Source organism: Falco punctatus (assembly GCF_963210335.1).
Source record: "Falco punctatus genome assembly, chromosome: 6".
Taxonomy (NCBI): domain Eukaryota; kingdom Metazoa; phylum Chordata; class Aves; order Falconiformes; family Falconidae; genus Falco; species Falco punctatus.
In genome coordinates, this window is record NC_137585.1 from 1,534,580 (window position 1) to 1,560,297 (window position 25,718).

General features: G+C 42.2%; 1 protein-coding gene across 3 annotated transcripts in view; it reads left to right on the forward strand.

Annotated features, from left to right (window-relative positions):
- Nucleotides 1-25,718, forward strand: part of MAN1A2 (mannosidase alpha class 1A member 2) — a 144,628-nt gene that overhangs the window by 37,945 nt on the left and 80,965 nt on the right. For all 3 annotated transcript variants that reach the window (XR_013928736.1, XM_080391112.1, XM_080391111.1), the window contains exons 3-4: nt 6,744-6,840; nt 24,758-24,876. Coding sequence is in view for 2 of the 3 variants with exons in the window: in XM_080391112.1 (XP_080247238.1) it covers nt 6,744-6,840; nt 24,758-24,876 (216 nt within the window). In the remaining variant the exon portion in view is untranslated. The remainder of the gene's footprint in view (nt 1-6,743; nt 6,841-24,757; nt 24,877-25,718) is intronic.

Consider the following 25,718-nt stretch of genomic DNA (forward strand, 5'->3'; position numbering starts at 1 on the left):
TAGCAAAGATAATTAATTATGGCTAGATGGAAGAGAGCTCTATGTTAAATTAAACAAGATCTGTTATACACGTGACAATGTGTGTTTTGCAGCTATGGAGACTGACTGGAAAGCAGGAGCATCCTCTTAAATATAGTAAAACTCCTACTGTTTGTTAGTTGACTTTGCATAATTTCTCCTGTAGTCCCTCCTGTGTTTCCCAGAGCAGCTCCACAGAATATATGCCAGCGTGTTCTTTAACATAGTTTTCCTGATGATGTTACATCTCGGAATTATTGGTATTAATGATGTAATTGATACACCTTAGAGTGGATGAGTAACCTTTCATGGTGTGTTCTGTTAGGACACAGATATCAGTGTATGATACTGTAATACACGCAGCATGCAATAGTTTACTCTGACTCAATTTGCTCTGAGATTTGGATCTTTGATTTGCATTGCTGACATCCATTCTTATTTTCTGCTTTGTTACCAGAGGACTAAAAAGTGGCTAACAAGACATCAGTTATGGAAGGGGGTTCAAGGGGACATAAAAAAACTGCAGACCCCTATGCCTGACAAATCAACTACAGATTAACAGAAACCAGAACAGGGAATAGAGTTGTTGAGCACCCAGATATGTAAGGTTTCTCAGTGTATTTCTAGTGATGTCATGATGCACAAAACTGTAGAAGATCCCTGAAAGAGTCAACAAGCATGTGAACAAGGGAGACGTGGTTATAAAAGTAATTTTACAAAAAAATCTTTGGCAAGGTTTATCACTGACAGCTGTGGAACCAAGCAGCTGTGGGACGGAGGATTGTGGCTTTGCTGGGGGAAATTGGTTAGAAGGTGGGAAGTGGAGAGTACAAATTAATGGTGCTGGAGGCCACAGAAGACATGTGCTGGGGATCAGTGGTCTAAATTATAAACCCAAAACATTTACAGTTTGAAAATGGATGAGTAGTGATATGATCGATTTTGCTGTCAACACAGAGATCTGGAGTACGAAACTTCAGGCCAGGCTGAAGAATTGCAGAAAAATTTTATGGGACTGAGTGATTATCTTTTAGTTCTCAGCTAAATGTAAAACGATGCATATTGGAATTTCTCCCCCTCCAGCACCAACTTTATGCTTAATATGAGAAGGTGTGAGGTGACATTATCACTTGAGAATGAGAACTTGTGTTTATGATAGTTCCTTGGAAATGTCACTGTAGTGCTCAATAGCAGACAGAGCAAATATTCAGTATTTTAGGAAAGGAGAACAAAACAGGCAAGGTTCTTACGGAAGTGTGTGGAACTAAGGCGCCTCTGCATCTCGCATGCTTCATGTAGTTACAGTCTCTGCTTCAAAAAGGATACAGGAAAACTGGCAGAGGAGCAGGGGTAAGGCGATGAAGGAGGTTCCATTGATAGCTGGAAGAAAGGAGCTGCTTTCTGCTGGCTGAGGTGCAGTCCTCAAAATGATCTGGGAGGTTCTCATTTTCCGACTACCACAGGACTAGTCAGACCCGTGAATACCAGTTTCTTCTGAAGCCATGAGGATACATAAGGTCAAAAACACTGATTCATCATCTTGGGGAAAAAAAGCAGTTGGCTTTCTTGTATGAATCTGAGCAGCTGGTTCACTGCTCCAAGCTCTCCAGGTTTAGGCTTTTTACATCTACTGTTCCAGTTCTCACCAGTCTGAAGTATTTTCCCCTTAGTTCTGTCGGGAGTCTTAGACTTCAAGTATTTCATGCCAACAAAAAAGGACAAGCTTCTCATCTTGCATATATTTCATAAACATTTTAGTTCTGTTCTAGTAATGGATTTGTTACCAGATTTCAGTGTGTCTTAGGGACATGTTCCGGTCATCTTCAGTGGCACTGTTCAGAAACGCACAGCGGAGGCAGAGACTGATGCCTGAAATAATTTCTTTTTAGGCAGAGATTTGTAGCTCCTGGAAGAATAAGTTTGCTAAGTTTCTTCAAAAATCTGAGTATCTGTACAAGGTAGTTCTTTAACCTCCAAAAAGTACTCTCTGCAGACAGAAGGAAAGCAGTTATTAATTTTTAATCTGCTGATTGAGCAGTAATCTTGTCTAGCAAGTCTTTGGTTAATTTTAAAATAGAATTTTGAAGGTGGTTTATGTAAATCTCTTGAAATGGTACCCTTAACCAGAACATGGTCCTTTGAAAGCAAAACCTATTTGCTCTCTCTGTTATGCACGTTCCTGATGGAATGGCAAGAAGTCAATAGGTTTCTCATTTCTAGGCACAACCAGTAAATGCTGCAATTTGCCAGTAAATTGTTTCTTTTGCTTATTTCTCAGGGCTCTTATTTTCTATTTGCTAGGTGTCTGCCCTTTTTGAGGAGTGGAAAGGGGCTTTTGAACCGATCTGTGGTTTGAATTATTGTTTCTAACATGCTGCTGTGGTGATAAGAACTCCTTTATAGAAATCTTTTCAATCACTGTAACATCCTTTCACTGTTATGATTATGATTATTGTCAAAAGAGATCATTACCGCTCTGTCTTTAGGAAAACCCGGTTTCCCAGTGACTGTAGAGGATCAGATCTCATAAACATATTCTGAAGTCATTAAAAGCATCTAAATAATGATGTACCTACAAAAGCAGTTTGTTTCACGTGCCCTGCTTCTTGTCGTTCAGGCTCTCTTGCAGCAGAGTCCAGGTTCATCATCTTGTAGAATTTTCGCGCTGTACATGCAACAGCATCTTGCTGGCCGTTGTATATTGTGCATCCCATAATTAACATTTACAAGACTGGTATTCAGTGGACCTATCCCCTATGAATGATTTTTGCCTTCAAAAGCAAAATCTGGCATTAATAGCATCAGTAGAAAGTCCACCGCCAAACCTGTTGGCTCTCTGGCAGACAGGCTGCAAGGTCTTCACACGACGCGCCGTCAGGCACCAGGCCCTGGCTGGGCACACTGCTCCAGCTGTGCACGCTGCAGCTGTGGAAATGTACACCTCGCCTTTTTCACACTGTTCATCCACGCCTGGATCTGCTGCTTGTTACCACTCTGCTGAGCTTAAGGTGCCTCTGTCAGTGGGTTCTTTAGGGGTTGGCAGGTGGGGGTTGTGGGGTTTTTTTGCAAATATTTTACCGTATTTCTATTATCATTAATGCTGATGTTCCAGTCGTTGTCTGAGACTTCCCTCTCCTCTAAGAGACAAGTTTTTGGGATTTTTCCATGGTTGTGGGTTTTTTTTTGTGTGTGTTGTTTGGTGGTGGTTTTTTTGTGGTGCTTTTTTTTTTTTTTTTTTTTTTGTTAAGAAAAGCCTATCTATACTTGCAGCTATTCCACAGCATTTACGTAGCGAAAGCTGGAAATGCTGTCTGGCATAACCATAGAGATAATCTTGGTTTTTTTCAGATCAGGAGTTCATGTTGCTTGTATTTGCTGAGCCAAAGTGGCATCCTCTTAAATTTTTAGCTGTTAAAGGCATCTGTCTTCCATATCTCAAAAGCTGCTGCGTGCACAACTGCTCCCAATAGTGTAGATGATGTACCTAGAGTGTATCATGCTACGAGTTTCTGGCAGTAACAGAAATGTCCACGTTGTTACAAGATCTTTTAGCATATCATCCTTACAAAACTTAATACCACCTACAAGAGCTGTGGGGTTTCTCACTTGCCTGTGATGTGCCGTTACCTGCTAATGTGGTACCGAGAGCTCTGCTCGCTCGGCGGCAGAGGAGAGTGGCGAGCTGTGTGCCAGAGTGACGGTCAGTGTTCATCTGGAAAAAATCAGTTAACTAGTTAGTGTAATTAAATCAAAAGATTCTCAGGGAGAATACCCTACTCTTTGTACACTGTTTGGGGGAGGTGAGGGGACAGGACAGACACACGTTTGTCTTTATCACCGTGGCTTAGTGTCCTCAAAACCGTGGTGTCCTGTCTCAGAACCTTAGGTGATGCGGTCAGCTGCGCCTGTCACCTGCCTTCAGTGGAGTTCCTGCTCTCGGTAGTGTATTCTTGAGTTACTTCTGCATTAATTCATGAATCTAGTGAAATTGACCCCTTTACAGTTCTATCTTAAAGAAATTTTATCTTAGGGTAAATTCTATCTTATGGGTATAGGGGTATAGAAACATCTTGCATTGTGATGTTTTATCCCTTTGTAATTTCCATAATTTTCTTGGGGTTCCTCAGAACTAAACAGTCTGTAACAAAATCCTTCTCCCCCAGAAGCCCGGCAAAGTGGGACAGTGAAATATTCCACAATTAACACTCTGCTGTGAGGAAAAATGTCATTGTTGTTCTTTTAGCCTTAGCTAGTTTTGATCTGTACTGATATTTGCCTACACTTTGAGATTCTTAAAAAGCTAAAATGTCAATGGTCATTTGATTCTCCTTCATGAAGTATTTATGTGATGTATCCAGAGGTCTCAGAAGCCCTGTTTCCCTTATGGGGAAGCAAGTTTGTTAGATCTGCCACGTCATGGTAACCTTGTTTAAACACCCATCTGCTACCAAACTCGCGCAGAGGTCGCTGGTCAGTAATTCTTTATTTTCATCCTCTAGTGCCATCCAAAACTACAGGTCTGTGTTTTCCCAAGTAGAACTTTTAGGACTTGAAGGTGGACTGGCAAGCTGCGAGTTAGAGCAGGACACATTGTGGAGGCTTACTGTCCCATTCGGGATGGAGGAAACCTTGAGTCCACCTGAGTGGAGAAAGCCTTCTGTTAAGCCTGGTCTGATCCCAGCAGGAGGCTGACCTAGAGACATCCTGGGCGCCCTTCCCACCTGGATGATGCTGTGGTTCTGGATTCAAGGATCTTCAGTTAACAAACAACTTTTGATCTTAAGTTAATGAGCAACTTTGCATAAAAAGTTGTAGGTTGATTCTGCGTATTGTTAGCAGGAGATCTCAGAGGAACTTCTGTGCTGCCTGTGACCAGGCTTTTATGGCGTTTATTGTGCTGTAGTTTTCTTACCTGTCAGGAGAGGAGCACTTCACCTGAGTCACCTCGAGGTTCTAAGAGCTGTTAATTGGTCAGCTCACTAAGTGACTTGTAAACACTGAGGAATTTGTGAACACTAATGAAATTGCTTTTCTCTCCTCTTCTAGTATCATGAATATTATTAGTGTTTTATTGCCTAATCAGGGTCAGAATCCCTTACTGCAAACACCCAAAAGTGACACGTGAGCTGACCTTGAATGCCAGGCGGTAGAAGTGGGACCTGTGGCATCCTGAGGGCCGTCAGTGCCTAGGTGGATGCCAGCTCACCTTCCCAGCTCCAGGCCCGTGCATGTACCTTTGTTGCAGGTCAAGTTTATTGTCCGGATATTGTCATGGCTCTTAACGGAGCCGCAGGAAATTTGAAGGGAGCTTATGTTCAAAGGCATTACAGCTGCATAGGTTGGACAGGGATCTGCTGCTGCTTGTAGGGAGACAGGGACTTTGTTTTGCACGTTTAGATGCGGTTTGAAAGATTTGGGATTACCAGAGGCAGACTTGCGCTAAGTCCTGAACCCGGTAAGAGAAGAGAGCTGAGTGCGTGCTGGTGGGGCAGCTGGCTGCGCCTCGCTCTCCAGCCAGCACCTCCTTGTTCCCTTCCATCGTCTAGGAGTACAGTGACTCTCTGATTAAAATGGGAGAAATACAGTCCTGTAAATTGCAGTGAAAACTTTACTTGCTCTGGTACAATCAGATTCTTAAAGGGTCAGAAATGGTCTGTTAGTTACATTGGCATCATTTCTCCTTTCAGAGAGCATTTCTCAAACTAGTGGGGATCATGCTTTACATCCTGTCATTTTCTTGGGGATTTTGTTTATATTAACAAAATTTTAATACCATTTTTAAGATGCACTATAAAGATGAAATATGTATAATGCTGTGGATACAGCCACATGGCTGTTGTTTTAGAACAGATCTGTTCCTGACCTTGTGTCGGGGCAGTATCATTTGGAGTCTGATTTCTTCCTGTTTTAGTTAAATAATATTTAATTTTTATATTTTTTAATTGCATTTGCTATGCAGTCTGGAAGCTGCTGAATTTCTGCTTTATACCAACAAGCAAGGAATTTGAAAAGTTTTGGCAAATCCATGAAAGCACTGTTTAGTGGCTGATGAGCACAACTAATACTTGTGGGTCAACAAGATCCTTTGTTTTTTTTGATGTACTTTGCTTACTAGGTGGTAGAAACATTTATTAAAGAGCTGGGAATGTTTTGTGGAACAAATATTAATAATTTTATACTGCTTTGTTCATTGTGCTTTCTAACAAGAAAAACTTGATGTTTCTTTTCATAGAAGCTGTATGACGGTGTATCTTTGTCAAGTAGGTGTTGCTAATAAAAAAACTGATTTTTGCAAAATTGTTTAGTCATACTTGGATGCACCACTGTAAATCCCTTTTATGCTTTAGATATTGGTAGATATTTTTTAATTTTTTTGGTTCTTAGATGTTAGCTGGTATTTTTCACCAATTCCTTATGCTTAAACACATTCCTTACGGCTGTGTCTGTATTGAAGGGAAAGAAAGAACAAGAAAACGATGTAATGCAGAGCATCAGGCTCTATAGCTCAGCAGAGCATCAGGCTTTATAGCTCAAGTCAAATAGACTTGGAGTTGTTTCCAAATTTATTCATGCTGTACAGTCTGATTTCTGTAACAGATAGAAATAGTGGCAAAGTAATTATCAGTATGCTGGGATGACTGTGAAAGATGAAGTCTCAAAAAAATACTGTATTCATACAAAGTAGTTCTATAATGTAATCAAATCCTATTTTTTCCTTCTCTTAGATGATGAAGCATGCCTGGGACAATTATAGGCAATATGGATGGGGACATAACGAGCTCAAACCAATTGCCCGGAAAGGACATTCCACCAACATATTTGGTAGGCTATGTTTTCTGATTGTTTTTTTCAATATTTCTGTCCATGCTGTCCTCTTCGAAAGTCTACCCAAACCTACTAGCAGTTTTTAAAGTGTGGATGACAGAAGTGTATGGATTATTTCAATTGTACTTCAATGAATTGCTTTACTAAACTTTCTTTTGGGGAGCAATATGTTCTTATTGTTGCAAAAGCCAAGCTGTTTGTGTCCACTGTTACTTTGTGTACACACACATAGAAATAAAAGTTACACCCCAAAATATCATTACTGCATTGTAATGAAATAGAAATTTGTCTTTTTAAAAAACCAATCACATCTTGTCCAGACCTTTGTGGTTAGTTCCATGAGAATGTGATACAAGATAAAACATACATGCAACATGCTGAAAAACTGCTGGTACCATGGTGAAATCTAAAGTGGCCTTTAAAAAAAAAATCTGAGTAAAGGAGAAGTGACATTGTTACTTGATGTGTGGCTTATGGATCTTGAACCTGTAGACTGGAATGAAAGAAAAATAACATTCAAAATGCATAAGTTTGAGGGTAGGGGCAAGTTTTGAAGAAATTCAAGAAATGGAGTGTGAACATTTCAGCAGTGGAGTGTGAATGAGTGTTACAAATGACATTTAGAATAGTATGAAACATGAGGAAGGTAAAGATCAAGAAAATAAATAGCTTTGTGTTGCGTGTGTGTGTGATCAGACTAGATGACTTTTCTTCCTTAAAATGTCAGGGATCTGCAGTAGCACTGCTTTTTTGGTGTACTTGCACTGGCACAAAATAAGTAGAAGAGTGATTGGAAAGTGATAAGCATTTTATTGGTACTGGAACCAGGAAAAAAACCTTTTTTTGTCCCCAGTTCTGTAGGACTGATGGTTGAAAAGACCTGGTTGTAACTGTTGAGAACTGAGCCCTGGAGGTTCTGTAGGTTCATCCTCTGGTACAGCGAAACACATGGCCTTGATGGTAGTGAGTAGGGCTGTGCTGCCCAGGGCGCACAGCACCTAGGGTGGCTGAACCAGCAAGTTCATGCATTCATTTCTGAAACGGGCACAGGAGAGCTGCTCTAAGACTGGGTACGGTTTTCTGAATTTTCTTCAGGGTTTCATACTGCATTCATCCGCTCTGGTATCCGAAGGAGGTACAAATTTGTCATAACCGCTTTTTACACCAAGAGTGAGTGTGAATATACTGTGTATGCCCTAATTATGTTAGTATCGGTTATTTATAACAGTTTGCCTGAAATCAAGATGTTATTGGCTTTTATTGTAAGGCAATTGCCTAACGACTTTGGGGTTGGTTCCCATTGTAATTGGTGTGTTTCGCTTATCTTGCTTTAAATCTTGAATTTTTGTGGATGATGGAAATACAGATTAGGACTGCATACAGATCATTTTCTGTGTTTAGTGCCTGAACCCAGAATAAATTACGTAAACTTAAATCAAAATGTGGTTAGCTTTTTCTTTTGCTGTTCGTAGGGAAGAAATAAACTCCCAGAGGAAATCTTCCAAAAGAAGAGTCAAAGGACTTGTTTCAAAAGTATTGGAATACTTCAAGGGATTTTTCATTTTTGCTCTGTCCCATCCCCTAATCTCCATACATTTTTACCTTGAAATTGGTCTTATATCTTACCAAATAAACAAGTGGTTTTCTTTACACCCAAACAGTTTTTCCATCAGATTTATTTGTACGATGAATTACAACCTTAAATGTGTGTTCGATATGGAGAAGGGAGAACTTTAACTAGGCATGCTGCTTCTTGCCCCTGCTCCCAGCGATGGAAGGAGAGCCTTCGAGTTAATTTTCTGCAATACTTCAAATCAAAAAACTGCCCACAAATACACCCTTCTCCCCAAACCTGCAGTGTGTAGAAGCCTATTTAAATCCATAGGAGAATTAATTCCAGCTGCTGTGCTAGTCCTGCCTGCTGTAAGCACTGTTCACCTTTCCCGCAAGCAAACCCCTCAGAGCCTGGCGTTGACGGCTTCCGCTCATGCGCCGAGACCTGCCTTCTGGCACTTCGGGGTGGTGTGAGAGCTGATACTGCTCTACCTCTTTATATTCCTTTATATAGAAAATGACTGGGTCAGGGGGAGTTGTCTGGCGGGGGAGATGAGCAAGCTAGCATGCTCTGGAGAGAAAAGCATCTGGTCTGGAGGAGTTTGAAGAGTGAAATGGAAGAGTCTAAGATGCAGCCAGTACTGAGTGTGGGGCTGCAGGGAGGGCCAGAGCAACAGGCTTCTGCCGTGGCAGATGGAAGGAGATTTCTGGGATTCTTAAAGAGTATTGTGTAGTACTCTTAGATAATTTCTCTTTGCTACCTTGTACGTCAGCACTGCTTTCATTTCTACTAGAAGAATCTCTTCCGAAGCTTCCTGTGATCTAGGTGATCTGTGTTATCTCTAATACATGGGTTGCCTTTACATTTTTTTTCCAGTTGGTGAAGTTTGGTCTGACAGCGGAAATCTTTAATATTCACCTGTATGATCATGTAGTTTTTGCTGTTGAATTTATATGCAATTCTGTTGCTTAATTTGCCAACTGTAATTTTAGATTAGCCTTAGTTTGTAACCTAGACTCTCTGTGAAGTGAGGTTTTGTCTTTATATGGCAGGAAAACATTTTTCTAATGTTTGTTTTTAATGCAACTGACACAATATTTTGAAGCAATTTTGAATTATCATTTTACTGTAGTCTTTTCTCTCTGTTCCTCCTCTGCTTGCTTCTAACATGTTTCCTAATGAGTCTGGAAGACTTCTACTTTCGTTTTTCTCCTTGGAATGCTTATTCTTTGGAGTTTTGGCATTGCTGTCTGAAAGAAATCGCAGGCTTCCTCCACATTCAAGTTTCTGATCCTCTTATTCCAGCTAACTCTAGCAGCCAATTCCCTGTTTCTCTTTTGAAAATCTGTTTTGTGCCATCTAATTTTTAGCCAAATCATGTCAGGGTTGCTCTGTTCAAGGCTATTTCATAGGAAAACCTTTCTGAAACAGATCATCTGGAGTATATACCAAGTCTAAAATAGAATCAGCTATTGTTGGTTTGGTGGGTGGTTGATGGGAAGGGGGAAGAATAATGGTCCTTGTACTGAGGACAGTCTGGGATTGTATTGTTATTGCTAGTACTTTACAAATTTCTGTTACCTGTAATGACACCATTCCCAGTGGTATTTGCCTTTATAGAAGCATTACATAATTTCTTCTGGAATCTGATGCTATTTTAAATGAAAAGCTGCTCAACAAAACCTGTTTATAGTATTAATCTCAATGATGATTTGACCCAAGCCCTTCCCTGCCATTGCTGCAGAATGCTGTATTCCATCTGTTTCAATTTACAACACGTCTGAGATTCAGCGAGATGGTATCGCTGGTTGGCACCGCAACCCTTCGCATGAATCTTTGGGAAATCAGGTTTACTGATAACTCTCAAGCGAGGTAAAGGCCATTCAAATTTAGAAGGCAAATAAGCCATTAATCTTCCCCTTTCCCTCTGAAGCAGTGTATATCTATGTCTGTGCCAAGAGGAACATCAGTGTTCCTATCACTGCAAGATCTAGGAGGGTTCAACCTGGGATCAGAGAAGGGAACAGATTTCCTGCTCTGCTGCCATAAATCTTAGTTTTAAGTCATTTAAAAAAAAAAAAAAAGGTGATGAACTTCCAAGCAAGATGCTCTGTTCTCAACTGAAGCACACCAGCAAGAGCATCTGTGGGCTGCCCCAGTTATTAATTTGACTTTTTTAACAAAACCTGCCGGGGTTGCTTTAGCTGACCTGCAGCTGGAAACTCTTGACAGTCTTTTTTGAGGTGTCTGACCTGGTGACTGTAAGTTGTAGAGGAGAGCCAGTTAGAAAGGTTGCCCATCAGGCATAGTCAGTCAGCAGTTAAACCCTGGACTGGTACCTCTTCAGCAGCTGGGGCACAGCATCGGTGGCGGGGTGCTGCCCTGGGGAGGTCACTGGGCATTGGTGGCCTTTTAAGTGATATTTACACTTAGGTGACATATGGAACAAACCTTTATAGGTTCTGTGTTGGTGAAACAGGGTGATAACTTGCTCTATTTTTGTAAAAGTTGCCTGCTTTTGAAAGGGCTGGTAATCTCAAGATTTATTCTCACCCTGTAAGATAAAGTATAAAAGGCAAGAGAGGTAATTTCTCTCTTCAGTTTAGATTTTTATTTGCAGCTCTGCTGGTGGTTGTAGTGGCTAAGCTATAAAAAAAAGTTAACTTTTTTGTTTGGTTGCTTAAATTGCTGGAATAATTTGATGACAGCCACAGGGTGTTATTGCAGAGGTGGGGCTGAATGGAATCTGGGTCAAGTTCTCATTAGAACACAAAGGGGGAAGAGAAAAAAGGCTGATGGAAAATGATGTGTATAAGATAATGAGCAAGCATGACAAACTGCGCTTCCTTCAGAAGGTTTTTCTGGGTTTAGCAGAAACCAGAGTAGTTGATGGTATTGTCGGATTCTCTTGCTTTAATGAAATCTGATTGGATTTGCTTTTGAGGATCAGAGTAACCATCTGAAACATGAAGGGACAAATCATCTTTAAACAGCGCTTGTCTGGTGATCCCCAGGTGAACATCTTATGGAAAGATCATTAAAATTACTCAGTCCAGATATGAGTCAGCTTTAAACTATGTGTATCTGTGGCATCTTTAACTTCAATATCTTATGAACTAATTAGCATAGCACAAGCTTTGAGGATGCTTTACTGTGAGTTAAATTGAGCAGTTTGTACTAATGGGTTTGTATCAGTCTTCAATCTTTATTTTTCTAAACCAGTGCTTATTTGGGAACTTGAATGACTCTAAGGGGGGGAAAAAACCCTCAAAAACTGGGAAAAAAAACAAAAACCACCACAGTCCTTGGGCAACTCGGAGCATTTTCCTTAGCACTAGAAATAGTGTGCTGTCATCATACCTGATGCTTTCTGAAATGAGAGTTCTGAAATCTGTGGTGTGTGGGGGGTTTTATATAATATTAACTAAGAATAAAGTGAAGATGTGCAGTTTGGTAGTCAATGAGTACATAAAACACTGATACAAACTTTTGCAGAATTGTAAGCTTCCCGTATTACTAGCAGTGCATTCCTAAACCTTGCATTTGGACGTGTTACGTCTAGAGGTGAGCTGTATTATGTGAAGATGATCTGATGATGCACATGTATATCTGTTCATGTATGTCTAGATGTGTTTTGAAAAGTGTCTTTCCGAAGTAGTAACAATGTGGTATTTTTAAGTTATAGATGCTTGCATGCAGACGTGCCCACTCCCATGTGCAAAGACTTAATGAAATTATGATTACTTATTTTGTCCTACTTGAGCTGTCTCATGCATCAATAGCACTTTCATGCCTCTCCTCATCTCACATGCCATGCAGATGGTCAGTTTAATCGGAGATGTCTGCCAGTTCAGTCTTGGGATAACGTCTTCTGGAAGGAAGAGAGAATTGTGAGTGAAGTCACATTGTGGTTGCATTTGTATCACCTGGTAGTGCCTGAAGGCTGCAATGCAGTGCTGTATCTCTTCCCTAACACATGACCAAATAAAGCTGGTCTCTCTTTTTATGGGGGATTTTTGTCTGGCACATTCAGTGTCATGAACATAATGTGGTGCTGCTTCGTACATATGGAAGAATTAAATTTTGAGGTGTATGTTGGTTAACGAGCAAGACTTGTCCAAGGGTTTGGCTGGGGCAGCTAGTGAGCTAAATTTTTGTAACTTGCCAGTGGGGTACTTGGTTTCTGCCACCTTGTTGAGTGTGTTCTGTTGCCTGGCTCGCTGCACAGCCTGTCTCAGCCTTCTGCTGCCAGTTCCGCTGATAAACTCCCGTGACCTGGGAGAAAGTTGCTGAGCCAGCTGCCAGCTGCCCACTGCCGCAGCGTGGGATGCTCTTGCCGCAGATCTTTGTGTTGCTAAGCAATGGGGATCTGACAGTGCATTTCTCCGCTGAGCCGGAGAGCAGGAGCAGCGATGCTCCCAAGCCCCGTGGAACAAACGCATTTGTCAGACTGCAAGGGCATGAGGCTGTTGCAAGAAGGAGCTGAGTCAGGCAAAGGAATCTGTTTTTCCAATACCTTTGGCAAGTACAGAATAGCTTGGGAGCATAATGCAATTTTATTTTTTTAATCCAGTTTGTGGTCTAGAAAACAAGAGGTGGAATATTTCTTGTAAGCACTACAAGAAAATACTTTAACAGATCATTTTTTTAAATCACCTTGGGAAATATTCATTAGTTTATTAGACATTTTTGTCATCTGTCATTGTAACAGCTATTGAGCTGCTCTGACATTATATCTGCTGTCATCTGATTAGTTGTCATTTATTTTTGAAGTTCACATAATTGAGTGTCAAGGCTCTCAGGTTTCATGGAACTTTTGCTTTTCTGGGTTTTTTAGCTGCTAAATAACCTGCAAATTTATAAACATTATGGAGACTAACGTGGGGAAGAAACTAGATGATACACCCTGAAGTAAAGGCTGAGAAATGACCTTTTGAAAATATAGCTAAAAACTTCTGGTATCTTTTCATTGTAAAACCCTAATGAAGACGGAGGGGAAACAACTGCTGTTAAACATCTTTTTCTGTGCATGTTTTCAGCCTCTGAATTGGTGTGGAGGATAAATGAATGCAAAAGAGGAATATGAGGTATAAGTGTTCTTGACTTGGCATTTTGATGTAAAAAAACCTACTTGGTGAGCAGTAGTTTTTAATTGTACGTGCACAAGTAATCTATCCATCATTGCCTTTTTCTGTGGCAAATGAAAGGAGAAAGAAAATCCATTCACACCAACTAGTGAACGGAGATAACTTCACGATGCAAATCTCTCTTATTTCAGGTTCTGTTCAATTTTAAGGTAAATGAAACTGGCCTTGGAACAGGCCTGTGTAGCTGTGTCCTCACCAAATCCATGGTGAGGGACTACACTGTGGCAGTATTGACTATTACAGGTACATCGAATGTGGTGAGGATTTTTTGGGGGGCAGTAACACAAATTCTGGACAGATAAAATGTTAAGAAAGACCATAACTCTCAAGGGTTGCTGGCCAAATCTGTAATTGGCACAGTGTTCTGCTAATGCAAGAGAAGTCCCTTCAGGTCAGGTGAAAGATCAAACGTGATTGTTACTCATCCTCCAAAACCTGCTGGTGGCAGGTGCCTGGGGAGGAGATGTGGGAGCAGGGAGAGCCTGCAGTCAGGGAGCATTTCTCGGGGCTCAGCAGGCTTGCAGAAGTTCCTCAGCTTTAGTGTGTCTGTGGTCAGAGGCAACCAGCTCTATTAAACCACTTTTAGCTCATTTTTCTGTGATTTTTGTCCAGTCTGCTTTTGAGTCTGTGCAAACCTAAGAGCACCCACCAATCCCATTAGTGAGTGCTTCCGTAGCCTGAGTCCAAACTGTGTAGAACGCTTTTTAGCCTGCTCGGTGTCCTGGGTGACTAGTTCTGGTACTGGAAGAACCCAACCCATTATTCATCTCTCCCTTGCCGTTCCGGAGTTTGTAGAACCCCATACGCCCTCAGCTGTGTGCCTGTCTTATGTGGAGAGTCTTGGTCTGTTAAGTCATTTCTCATACCTGTGGGGTTTTTTCATATCCTATACATTATCTCCTTTCTTTGTATATTTTAAAGTTTGGGGTTTTTTTCTTTGAAAGAAGGACCAAAACTGTTCTATTTTCTGTTTTGTTCACTGTTCCTTTCCTAATAATTGTGTTTTGCATCTTTTTGCCTCCTTTATGGAGTCCAGAATCTCACTATAGGGTGGCTTTTCTGCAGTAGCATTCCTTTTCAAAATCCTCATCCACTGTATACGGTACTTCCAAATTATGTATAAATATGATGATTTAGAAGTATTTCCAAATTATTTCATAAATAAGCATGTTGCCCAAGCATTCATCTCTGTAGGATGCCACCGGTGGTTTCCCCTCACGATGATAACTGGTTGTTTATACTTTCTGTCTTACAATTATTCATCTGTGTGAGAACAATTTTCTCTTACCCTGTGCAGGTTAATTTGCTTTAGAACCTTTGTTAAGGGATGTTCTTACGTACGTTCTGTATATATATCCTCTGTCCATATGCAAGTTCACTTCTTAAAAAAGTCTGTAATGTTGATGCCGAGGTAAGACTTCACTTTGCAAAACTTCTGACTTTTCCTCAGTTCATCTGATACTTAAAGCTGTCCTCTGACTGACGCCGCTAATTGGGCAAATAGTGTTCTGTAAACACTGTTTTGCTCCGCTGCAATGGATGTCATCGTGTTTATTCAGGAGACGGTTGTTCTCTGCAACTTGCAAATGTGTGCAGGCAGGATGCAATCTGGCTGCGCCTTCCCTCTTGGCGATGCTGGTGCCACAGACAGACAACTGTGGTTCGCTAAAAATATTTTTTGAATGTTACTGCGATTTCATCAAACTGTCACAAGTGTGCCTGTGTGTATCAGGAAAAGTCACCATGAGCAGCTGTTGTCTTCTGGTCTTTTTAATAATCTGCTGAATTCTTCTCACCCAGTTTGTACTAGCTTGTCTGCGACACATTTAGGTCAGTTGTTTTCAGTGGCTTTTCGTACATGTTTCTGAACCGATGGTGTTAAATCCTATGGCATTAGTCAGAAGGTTGAAAATTCTGCCTTTAAAAAAAATAAAAATCATTACATTCACAGATGCAAACTAGAATTGGAGAAACACCTCATTTCTAGAACCTGTCTTACAGAATAGGTGAGGCAAACATCTCCATCAAATGGTAATGGAGAAATCAAGCCATGTTAGAGTTCGGGGCTCAGGCTGAAATTGAGAATTTTTGCTCTCTGCAATAGTATCCTCTCCTGGTTTTCTCTTACAAACCAGATGGTTTGCTCTGAGGAAAGAAGTATATTTGTTTCCTGTTGGGAATCTTTGGACTTAGGTTTATTTCGATTTGGGAATTATTTAGGTTATGTGAATGCTATTCCTGAATTTAAACTTGTTTCTCGTCATTTGGAATTAAGAACAGAGGGTGTGATAAGGAAACACAATTAAGGCTAGCCAGTCTATTTTGGACTGTTAAAATATTAAGTAAACAGGCATGACAACTAAATAAGGATTAGCATACTGAGCTCTAAAAACTGAATATGCTCAGGGCAGCGGCACGGGCAGGCGTGTGAAGGGGAGGCAGCGGCAGGTACGCTTGGATGTCACCCGAGGCCAGCAGGTGTGTGAGGCAGCCGTAACTCGGAGCCAGTGCAACTGCGCTCACGCTGCGCCTCTGCCCTAACACACTGATGTTGTTTACTCAAGCTTTGCACCGTTCTGATGAAGTTTTATGGCTACCACATTGAAATCGGCTCCTCTTCAGCTGTCTTAAAGAAAATTTAGAATGTGGTTTGGACCAAATGTGTGCAGTGGCTCAAGCTTTTATCTAAAGATAGAATGCGACGTGACGGCTGTTAGAGGTGCAGGGGTTTGGGGTTTGTTGATGCTTTTCCCGCTGCGTAGCTGACAAGGTAGTTTAACTTAAGATTATCTGTAAGAAATTTTATCTTCACTGTCTTGGAAGGTCAGTACTTCATTCTGTGCTCAGGTCTCTCAACTCTACTCGAGCCCAGGCAACATCTTGCTCTCCTGTTTACTGTCAAATGCTGACCTTGCTTTGCTTGCTGGTTTGCTGCCTGCCGCCTGCATTTCAGTTCTGCCGCCTCAGGAGCCCGTGTTCCCAGGTCCGCTGCCCTTCAGTCCGTTGCTTCCTGACGTCTCCAAGCGCGGCTGCTCCGGAGCAGTGCTTTGGTTAGGTGTAAGTGACCACGTCACGCGTGTGGCTGGTGGCCATTACCATTCTCCTGTTACTTTTGCCTCCCTTCTGGTGTACTTCTGTGTCCCCTCCTTTGTACTCAGTGTCATCCTCTCTCCCTCATTCTTTTCCTACTCTGAAGCTCATTCAAATCCTTCTGTCCTGACACCCCAGCTGCTCAGTTATCCCCCGGTCTTAACCTTTCACTAACTCAGATCATAGTTCCAGCATTAATCTTAATTATGGTCTGCCCACAGTCGTCCTTCTGTCTACAGTGATGCAGCTTTGTGTTTGTGCTTAAAACCAAAGTAACAAACAAACAAAAAAATAAATATGGAGGAAACAATTGGAAAGAAGTGTAGAAAATGGAAAGGATCTGGTGTTGGGATGTTAAACCCTTTTCAGGTTCAGTTTGGAGGACATTCAGGCTTTGGACTCGAGGGACTGCGTTCAGCTCTTGCTTGTATGAATTTTGAATTAAGCTGAAGGGCCACGTATGATTTAGTTGGGAAGTGAAGCAGTTCAGCGAGGAGCGGAGAAGAAGAAGGTTTACTGCAGGATAAATTTTTAGACAAAGTTTTTAAATTTGGGTCGTAAGGACATAGCTTTTTAAGCAGCAGTTTGTGGTTAATGACATCTACCTGCAGGTCCACTCTTTAATAAGATTAAAAGGCTAGCATACACTCCCATTACTTTCTCATTTATAAAATTAAGGAAAGCATTATAATTGATTATTTAGTGTTATTTATATGCTAAAATACTTTACTGTCTGGTACAAAAGATTAGGAACTCCTTTTCGTGTTGCCTATTATCAGCAATTTAACATAACTAAGCAATCAACGTGCTTAGGTTTTTGTTCTGCTTCTTTAATTAGTCTGAAATGTTAAAGGCAATTGGTTTCTTCATGGATACTTAAAGGCTTATTCATTGCATTTTATGGCTGAGCTGAAATCATATGTTGCAGTTTTGTATGAAATGTATGGTTTCATTGACTAATTTTGTGACCCATATTTTCACAGTGGAATTAAACTCTGTGGTTCAAAAGTTTAATTCATTTTCTTAAACGTTATCTTGTTCCTTGTGAGTCATTAAGGTATTTTACAAGTGGTGTGCTTCAGTAGTGGCAGCTTTATTGCCAGAGCCTCATAAGAGATACAGAAAACTGGGTTGATAATTGTTTGTTTTTAATTTTTGTTATGTGTTTTTCTACCATGTCTGTAACTGTCTATCACATAAAGAAATCTTGTTGCTACAGTCAGAAAACTTGAATTATTTGAATCTTTTTGAGTAGAAATTTCTACATTTTCCCTAGATCAGTACCACTTTTCCCAGTCTGCATTTTTCAGCCATTCTGGAGCTGGGCAGTCAGGAATAGCAATAGCAAGAATACTTTTTTTTTTAAGACTGTAATAACTTGGTATTTAATGTCAGGCTGAATTTATCAAGGAAGCATTTTTGCTCTGTTGCTAGGGTTTAAAACACCTGTCTGCGTGAAAAGTAACTAATCTTTCAGGTTCCAAGTGTAAAGCCTGCTCAAGGAGGTATGCCCTGGCACGCCGCCTCTTCTGTTCTGGGAGGCACCGTGCCGCGTGGGGAGGCTGTGCTCTGCGCTCGGTGAGCGGCGCTGGCAGTAGTGCTGGGCCGCTCCGAAGCTCGGGTCACCTGCCAGAGCGGGAATGTAACTTGGGAGTTAAGTTAAATTACGCCTCGAGACAGTCCTCTTGCAAATTGGTCCTCTCAGCCCCCAGTTAGTCACGCCGGTCGTCGAAGGCATCCTGCACCAGCGGGAGCAGGTTCTGCGCCCGGTAAATGCCCGTCCGGGGCCCTGAAGAAACGGAGAGCTGTATACGAGTGGCGGAGACCAAGGCTGCTTCTGGCGCGTGGGGCTGGGGGTGTCTGGTGGTCCTGTCCCTCAGAATGGCCGTCCTCTTGGCTATGCTGTTTTGAGAGCGAAAGCCCTTTCCTTATCTCCAGATCTCTAGTCTTTACACATAGCTAACTAAACATTCCAGCTTTCTATTGCTTATGAAGAGGAGCTGGCCTTCTAGAGTATAAAATAACTTCTCTAGCAGGGACGTCTTGACACAGAGGTGCTTGCTGTTTGTGTGATATATAGAGGTGCTTGTCTTCAGTAACAACCCAAATACTACTTCTACATCCAACTGCTTGTTTTTCCTCAAGCAGTCTTGCCAATTCCCTTGGCTTTCTTCAAAACGTAGCTGGTGGTGGCATCCGCAGGCAGACCTTGGAAACAAGGGGGAAGAGTCTCCATTAGATTCCTCTGGGATTCTTTTTTTTTTTTTTTGTCACCAGTTCAGGAAATATTAAAACCTTACCTTGATTGTAAAGAACTGATGAGCATCCCACGTCTGGATCTTTCATCTGCTATCTTGTCTACTGAATAATAAATATTTCCCTTTCAGTGACTGCATAAGGTAAAAGGGTAAGAACAGTTACGTGCATCTATTAGGCCCGTTGTGTATGACTTTCCTTGGAGGCAGAGTGGCCTCATGGTCATTTCCCACTTGGGCTGGTGTCCTTGTCTTTGCAGCAGCCCCGCGGTGACCTGGCGTGCATTTTGGTAATGAGAGATCCCTTTGAACAGGCTGTACTTCCGTCGGGTTTGTTACTCCTCTAACCGGTCTCTGGGTAGGTGCAGAGTGCGGTGTAAGACACTAACGCAAAAGCGTTACAGCACAGGCAGAGAGTGGAAGGGAAAGAAGGAAAATTCTCTCGCCAGCAAGGCAGGGGAGAAAATAAGACCAAAAGCAAGAAACCCCATGGGTTGAGATAAAGGTACTTTAATAAGTGAAGGCAAGGGGTGGGAGGGGAGGAAGGAATTTCAAGGCAATCGCTTGCCACCTACCACAAAGCAGACTGAAGCCCAGCTGGTCCCCAAGGAATGGCTACCTGCCAGGCTAACCCCCTCCCTGACTCGGCTTTTCTCGTGAAGCGTGATGCCGTATGGTGTGGAGCATCCTTACGGTCAGTCTGGGTCAGCTGTCATGGCTGTGTCCCCTCCCAGGCTCTTGCCCACCCACAGCTTATTCACTGTGGGGGGAATGGAGGTGGGGAAGAAAGGGAAAAGCCTTGATGCTGTGCAAGCACGGCTCAGCAGCTACCAAAACTGAAGTGTGATGGGCACTGGTTTAGTCACAAACCCAAAACACAGCACCGTGCAGGCTGCTGGGAAGAGAATTAACTCCATCCCACCAGAGCCAGTACACCTGCTCAGCCCTTGACTCGGGCTGATGACAGCTCCCATGGAAGTGTTTTTTGGAAGAATGAGGTTTGTGTGTGATGTCTACCTGTTGAAGAAAGGAGTAGGTATGGGCGACTTGTCAAATAACCAAAATTTCCATGAAGCACCTGTTTGATGACTTTTCAACTCTGAGTGCGTGGCTTCGGTTTGCTGGCAAAGTTTTATTGTGTTACCTTGTTCCTTGTTTACACAATGTGCCTGTGTCTCGAATTCTCAAAGTCTTCTCTGATCGTGATCGATCTGTGCTAGTTTGCGTGGGTTTTTTTTTCTAGTACCTCACTGCTCCTAGTTTCTTCTGCTTCCACATAATAAACTAAGCAATGCAATAGCTGGTATCAGACTTTCCAAATCTCTCAACTTATCATTATGGTGTAATGAAAATGGGCTATTTATTTTCTTCATGTTCCTTTTGTCATGGAACACATGAAAACAATCTGTCTCCCGGTACTTTGATAGTCTCTTGTGAGACTTTAAAATGGTATAAATAAACCCCTTCTTCATCTAGCACTTTGGCATACCACGAGGATTTTAGATTGGGAGGCCATTTTTCTTTTAATGGCCCTGCTGTTTATACTTAGTCATATGATTTGCAGGATATTTCGCACTGTAGATTTATGTGCTGTCAAGTGAAGGAATTATTTGTCTAATCTCGGGAAGCTGAAGTCCAGCTAAATATAAATCTGAATTACTATTTTGCAGTCCTCTGGAATAATACTCTTGCTTAATGAGAGTGGGCATGATTTTGTTAATAGTTCAGCTATTTCACTGCTAAATTCCTTCCATTAGCTTATGATGGATGTTCTGTTTTATTTAGAAGAATGAGCGTTGCATTCATTACGCAAACTTCATTAAATTTGGAGCTCAATCAACTAGAACTATAATTATATGGAGAAGAAACTTCCTAATCTGACATTTGTAAAACTGAGCCCTTTTGGAATCAGTTACTATCTTCTGCAACACGACTGACCGAGCCTTTGTGTTGAGCAGAGGCAGACCCTGGGAGGAGTGCCTTCAGCTACGAGAAGTGTTATTTTCTATTATAATTTAATTGTTTCATAGTCTTTTTTGCCACAATGAGACATCTGTGCTCTCTGTATCCAGAGCAATGATAGATCAGACTGGTTGAGGTGGTGTGTACTCCTATAAACATCATTTTGTTGTTTGGAATTACTTTATTACTTTTCAAATGACACCTTGTATCCCGGAAAGACTGTATTTTTGTCCTTTAAGGCAAAATTTATGGATCTTAGCATAGTTATGAAAGGGGGGAAATAAACCCCATACTATATTATGAATGGAAAATCATTTCTCTTTGTGATTTTTAGATTGAATGGTTTGTATTGACATCAGGAGGAGGGACTGCAGCTGCCTATCCCTTGTAGTCTGTTTTGCCTGTGGCACCACATGTGACCAATGCTGGCCAGTGACCTCTGAGCACTTGCTGTTCCTTCCTGCTTTAGATGTCAGCTGATACCTTGCTGGTAGTGCCAGGGCATCTGAAGGTAGAGGAAGACAGCTATGACGGCATCACTGCCTGTTCTGGTCAGGTTGTGGACCTCAGCAGATATACAGAAGAACTCAGTGGAAGTTCTTACTTAGGAGCAAATTGAGAATACCATCTGCTCCAGGTAGTCCTCCAAGAAAGAAGCTGAGAGCAATTAATTAATTTTGCTCTCTGACTCAGCCTAGTGTAGCTCACAAATGGTTTTCAGTTGTACCTGTCTTGCAACATGGGGCAGCCAAGGTGCTGCGTTGGTGTATTGTCCCCTGCGTTGCCTTATGTCCAGTTCCACCCTCTGTTCTTGTAGGCACAAGGCTTCTGCGTTCTGGATTCCTCCCCCTCGGTGCCCAGAAGGGAGTCAGCTGGACCTGTGCTGCCTGGCTGACACTAAAGGAAGACGACTGGGTAGACAATCTCTTACAAAATATTGACTTGTCTCTTAACCTTTTAGAAATGTGTTCAGCCAAAAAAGTTTAAAAGGCAAAGGTTGTTCTTCTGAGTCTTCCTCAAAGAAGTAGTGCTGGTGTGCAGTTAGGATTAGCTGCCATATGTTTAAGAAGTAGAAGGAACAATAAACCAAATTTGGTTGAAATAGCCTATTTATGAAAGAAGAAAACCTAATAATTTATTATGGGTTGGGATACAAATGCTATCCTTGGGAGACCAGGGTAAGAAATAGTTGGGCTCTCCCATAAAGTCTAGAAACTCTAACCATACCGATCTCCATCTCTGCAGCGGGCGTCGTGGCTGCAGGGACGGGGGCACGTGTGAGCAGGAGGGGCTCTGCTCGGTAACGTTTCGTTGGACGTTTGTGCTTCTGGGAAAGGCAGACACAAAGGTGAAAGAAAGGGGCAAAAAGGCAGCGGGAGGGAGAGCTTCAACACATGGTTGGGGGGTGGCAGAGACAAAAGCTTGGAGTATGAACCTGTGCCGGTGACCCTCGAGGGTGAGAAACGCTGAGCAAGCCTGGGTGGGCTGCCCCTGCAGCTGGAGAAGCCTGTGTGAAACGGGTTGTCATCAGTCCCTGTTGGGCACTCTTGGCTGGGGGGAGGTTTGTATGTTGAGCACTCGCTCAGTGCTGAGGTTGAAAGCAGGTTCCTGGTCTGTGTGATGGGGCTGGGGTTTCAGTCCCTGTGGGATGCGTCAGGAAACCGCGGAGGCGTTTGGGCAGCTCTGGAGAGAGCTCTGTCCCTGCAGTCCTGGCCTCTGCGCTCTCAGTCCCTGGGTGCATCTGTTGGCTTTGTGAGGTGGCAGAAATAATCACGGGCTTCTGCGTTTCCATGGCCCTTCTTCCACGGCTCTGTGCAGAGAACTCCGTGAAAAACGTTCTTTAAATTTGTATTTTTTAAGATAGCTTCTGGAGGGCTGAAAAGCAGGTATTCTGGAGCCCACCATACTGCTGTCCCACCTTGCAGACACTTTGGTTTACTTCTGAGACCCAGAAAACTGTGGGTGACTTTACAGTGGGGTCTCAACTTCTCTCTAGCGTGGTGGGGGATGCTGACCTGCCAGTCCATCCCCGTGCAACGTATTCTCCTCACCCCCTGCCAGTGCTAGAATATGAGTGTTTACTGATGTGGTTATCACTGTGTCTGACTATTAAGTTAAAAGGTTTTCATTTTTTGAAATTATTACGGGAGGAGCTTTCAGGATTTCCCAAGGCTGTGCGTCCCTGTTGGTTCAAACACCCTGTGTATTTGAAAATTTCCATCTATGTGGTTTAAATAAAGGAACAGAAATGACTTGGAGTGCCATAGCAGTATAACACACTCCAACTTCGTCAAAAATACCTTGTCAGCTAATCCTGAAGTTAGTCCATATGTGTCATGGTCTAATTTGCATATTTTTGAAGTGATAAATTAGGTAACTGTCACATCATGCTTATGAAGAGGTGCGAAGTTGAGTGCAGCCTCCGTGCAGCACAAGCAGTGGGATTTGGCACTTGGCTGCAGGTGTTAAACCTTCCAGGGCACCACGCTGGATCCAGAGAGCTGGAGGTGTGCCTGGTGGCCAGTTTGTCAAAGGAGGTGTCTTTTAATTAAATCTTGTGACAGGTAGCGTGTTCCAATCTGTACTTGAATATTCTTAACACACCACTGACTTTAGGCTTTCCATATCTAGTTTAAATTAATTAAAACAGATGCATGGCTGTCTTTGAAGAAATTAGTGGGTGATTACTTTGTCATAGAGACTGTTTAATTTTTATTACTGGGGGGAGGAAATCCCTGAAAATTGAATTAAGTTTACTTGTAAGCGTTGGTCATTTACGTATGTGAAAAGAATGCAATGGAGGTGATGGCTTCATTCAGTTACTGTTATGCTTGAGAGAGAAAAAAAAATAAATCTCTAAACAGGTAAAAGTCATTGTGGATTCCATTATGGATGAAAAGTACATTAAAAAAAAAACAAAACACAAAATTGGCTTAACTTGTTAGGAGAATACTGTCATTAAATTGCTAATCATATAGTTATTGTGCTGTTTTATAGAGTGCTGGTAAGAGCAGTGAAATTCGGCTGCTTTCAGGGCGTAGGCAGTTCTCTACGCTCCGTGACAATGAACCCTCGGCAGTTGTTGCTTTCCCCTGGCAGCAGAGACCCCAGCCCCCCGGGGCAGCAGCTGAGTGCGGGGTGGCCCGAGGGGGTGGGGGCTGGGGGGGGCGGTGGGTCCCCCCTCCATCCTCGTCCTGTCTGCTTGTGCAAACCGGGGAGTCGCTCCTCAGCCCGAAATTGCTGCTGTTTCAAGCGAATGGCGGTTTAGGGTGAAGCACCATTGATTTTTATTTGGCTTTAAGTGCTCCACACTAAATGGTGACGATTGAGGAGCCATTAGCAGCTCGTCGTGTGGGTCCCTGCGGGGGGGATGGGAACAGCTGGGGGCTGCGGCTTCACCCCAGCCCAGCCAGGGCATCCCTGCGCGTAAGCCCGTGCTTCCCTGCCGAGGTGGCTTCCGTAACTGCAAACCTGGGGAGGTTTCAGTAGGAAATGGGGAATGCAAGGCATGGCTGCAAGTACCGATTGCTTTTGTTGTAACACTTCTATCCTAGAATTCCCTATAGTTTTTTGAAGCTGAATGTCTTTGTCCTTTTGTTTTGTTTGTGTGTCAAAGTACAGTTGCTTATGTTCAGGTTAGGAAAGCAGATGAGAAAGTTGTTTGTGTGTGTGTCTTTCTTTAGTCTTTTCTCCCCAGAAGCCAGACTGCCAGAGGACCGATGCTTTGGAAGAGAAGAGTGATCCCCCTTATGCTGCTGCTAATTCCTTGCTCATTTTGATTACTCTGTGCTGTTACCTTTGTAGTAACTTTGTTTTGCTACTGCTTGGCTTATTTTCTCATGCTTGTGATGTTTGAGAAGAGTAATGAAATGATGATTTGTAATAGAAATCCTTTTTCTGTGTAGGAAACTCACAAATGGGTGCTACCATAGTAGATGCATTGGATACTCTTTATATCATGGGGCTTCACGATGAATTCAGAGAAGGACAAGAGTGGATCGACAAAAATCTTGATTTCAGTGTGGTGAGTAGAGCTTGGCCTAATCTTTCTCGAGTCCTTTTTGCACTGTTCCTCTTGGGGGGGGGGGGGAGACAGAAGGGGTCTTTCAGCTGGATCTTAAACTTATGATTTGAAGTATCAGATGCAAGCTGTAGTGAAGTTCTCAGTGTTTGTAACTTTATCTTGAACAAAAAAACCCCAAACACCCAACCTTTTCACACTTTAATTATAAGTAAAGATACATCTATATATTGTATTTTCAGAGTACAAATTGGATAATGGAAGAAAGGGAAAGTGGTCAGTGAGAACTAACAGGGTCTCAGAAATGAAGGCAAGAAGGTGGAGCTTTACTTGCTGGTAGTGGTTGGAGATAGTGGAGCTGCAAAAGACAATTTCTTTCCAAACTACGGTGTATAAATTACTTAACAATACAATTTCTTCTTCTTTCCTGTCCTTAAGATGTTTTAACGTGATGAATGCCACTTGGGTCACCTTGGTTTGCTGACAGGTTCTGAATCTGTCACAGGATGTTTCCAGTTGGCCAGGCAGCATTTGACATTCTTCATTGTGTGCAGAGTTTGGAAGTGTTAAATGGAAGAAATGGCTCTTTTATCCTTATTGATTACTGTCCTTACTACTATTTTGGGACTGTCACAGACTGACGGAATTTGTATTTAAGTCCTTGTACTTGTCCTGTGGTTCCAAAAATAATTTTCATTCAGTAATGCACAAAATGAAATGTAGGTATACAGTCAAAACTGGGCAGATGCTTCCCATTGTTTTTATATTACATCCTACATTTCAGAAATGAGGAGTCTGGGTTTTTTTTTTTCCTTTTGTGTTATACATCAACTGTCTGGCAAACA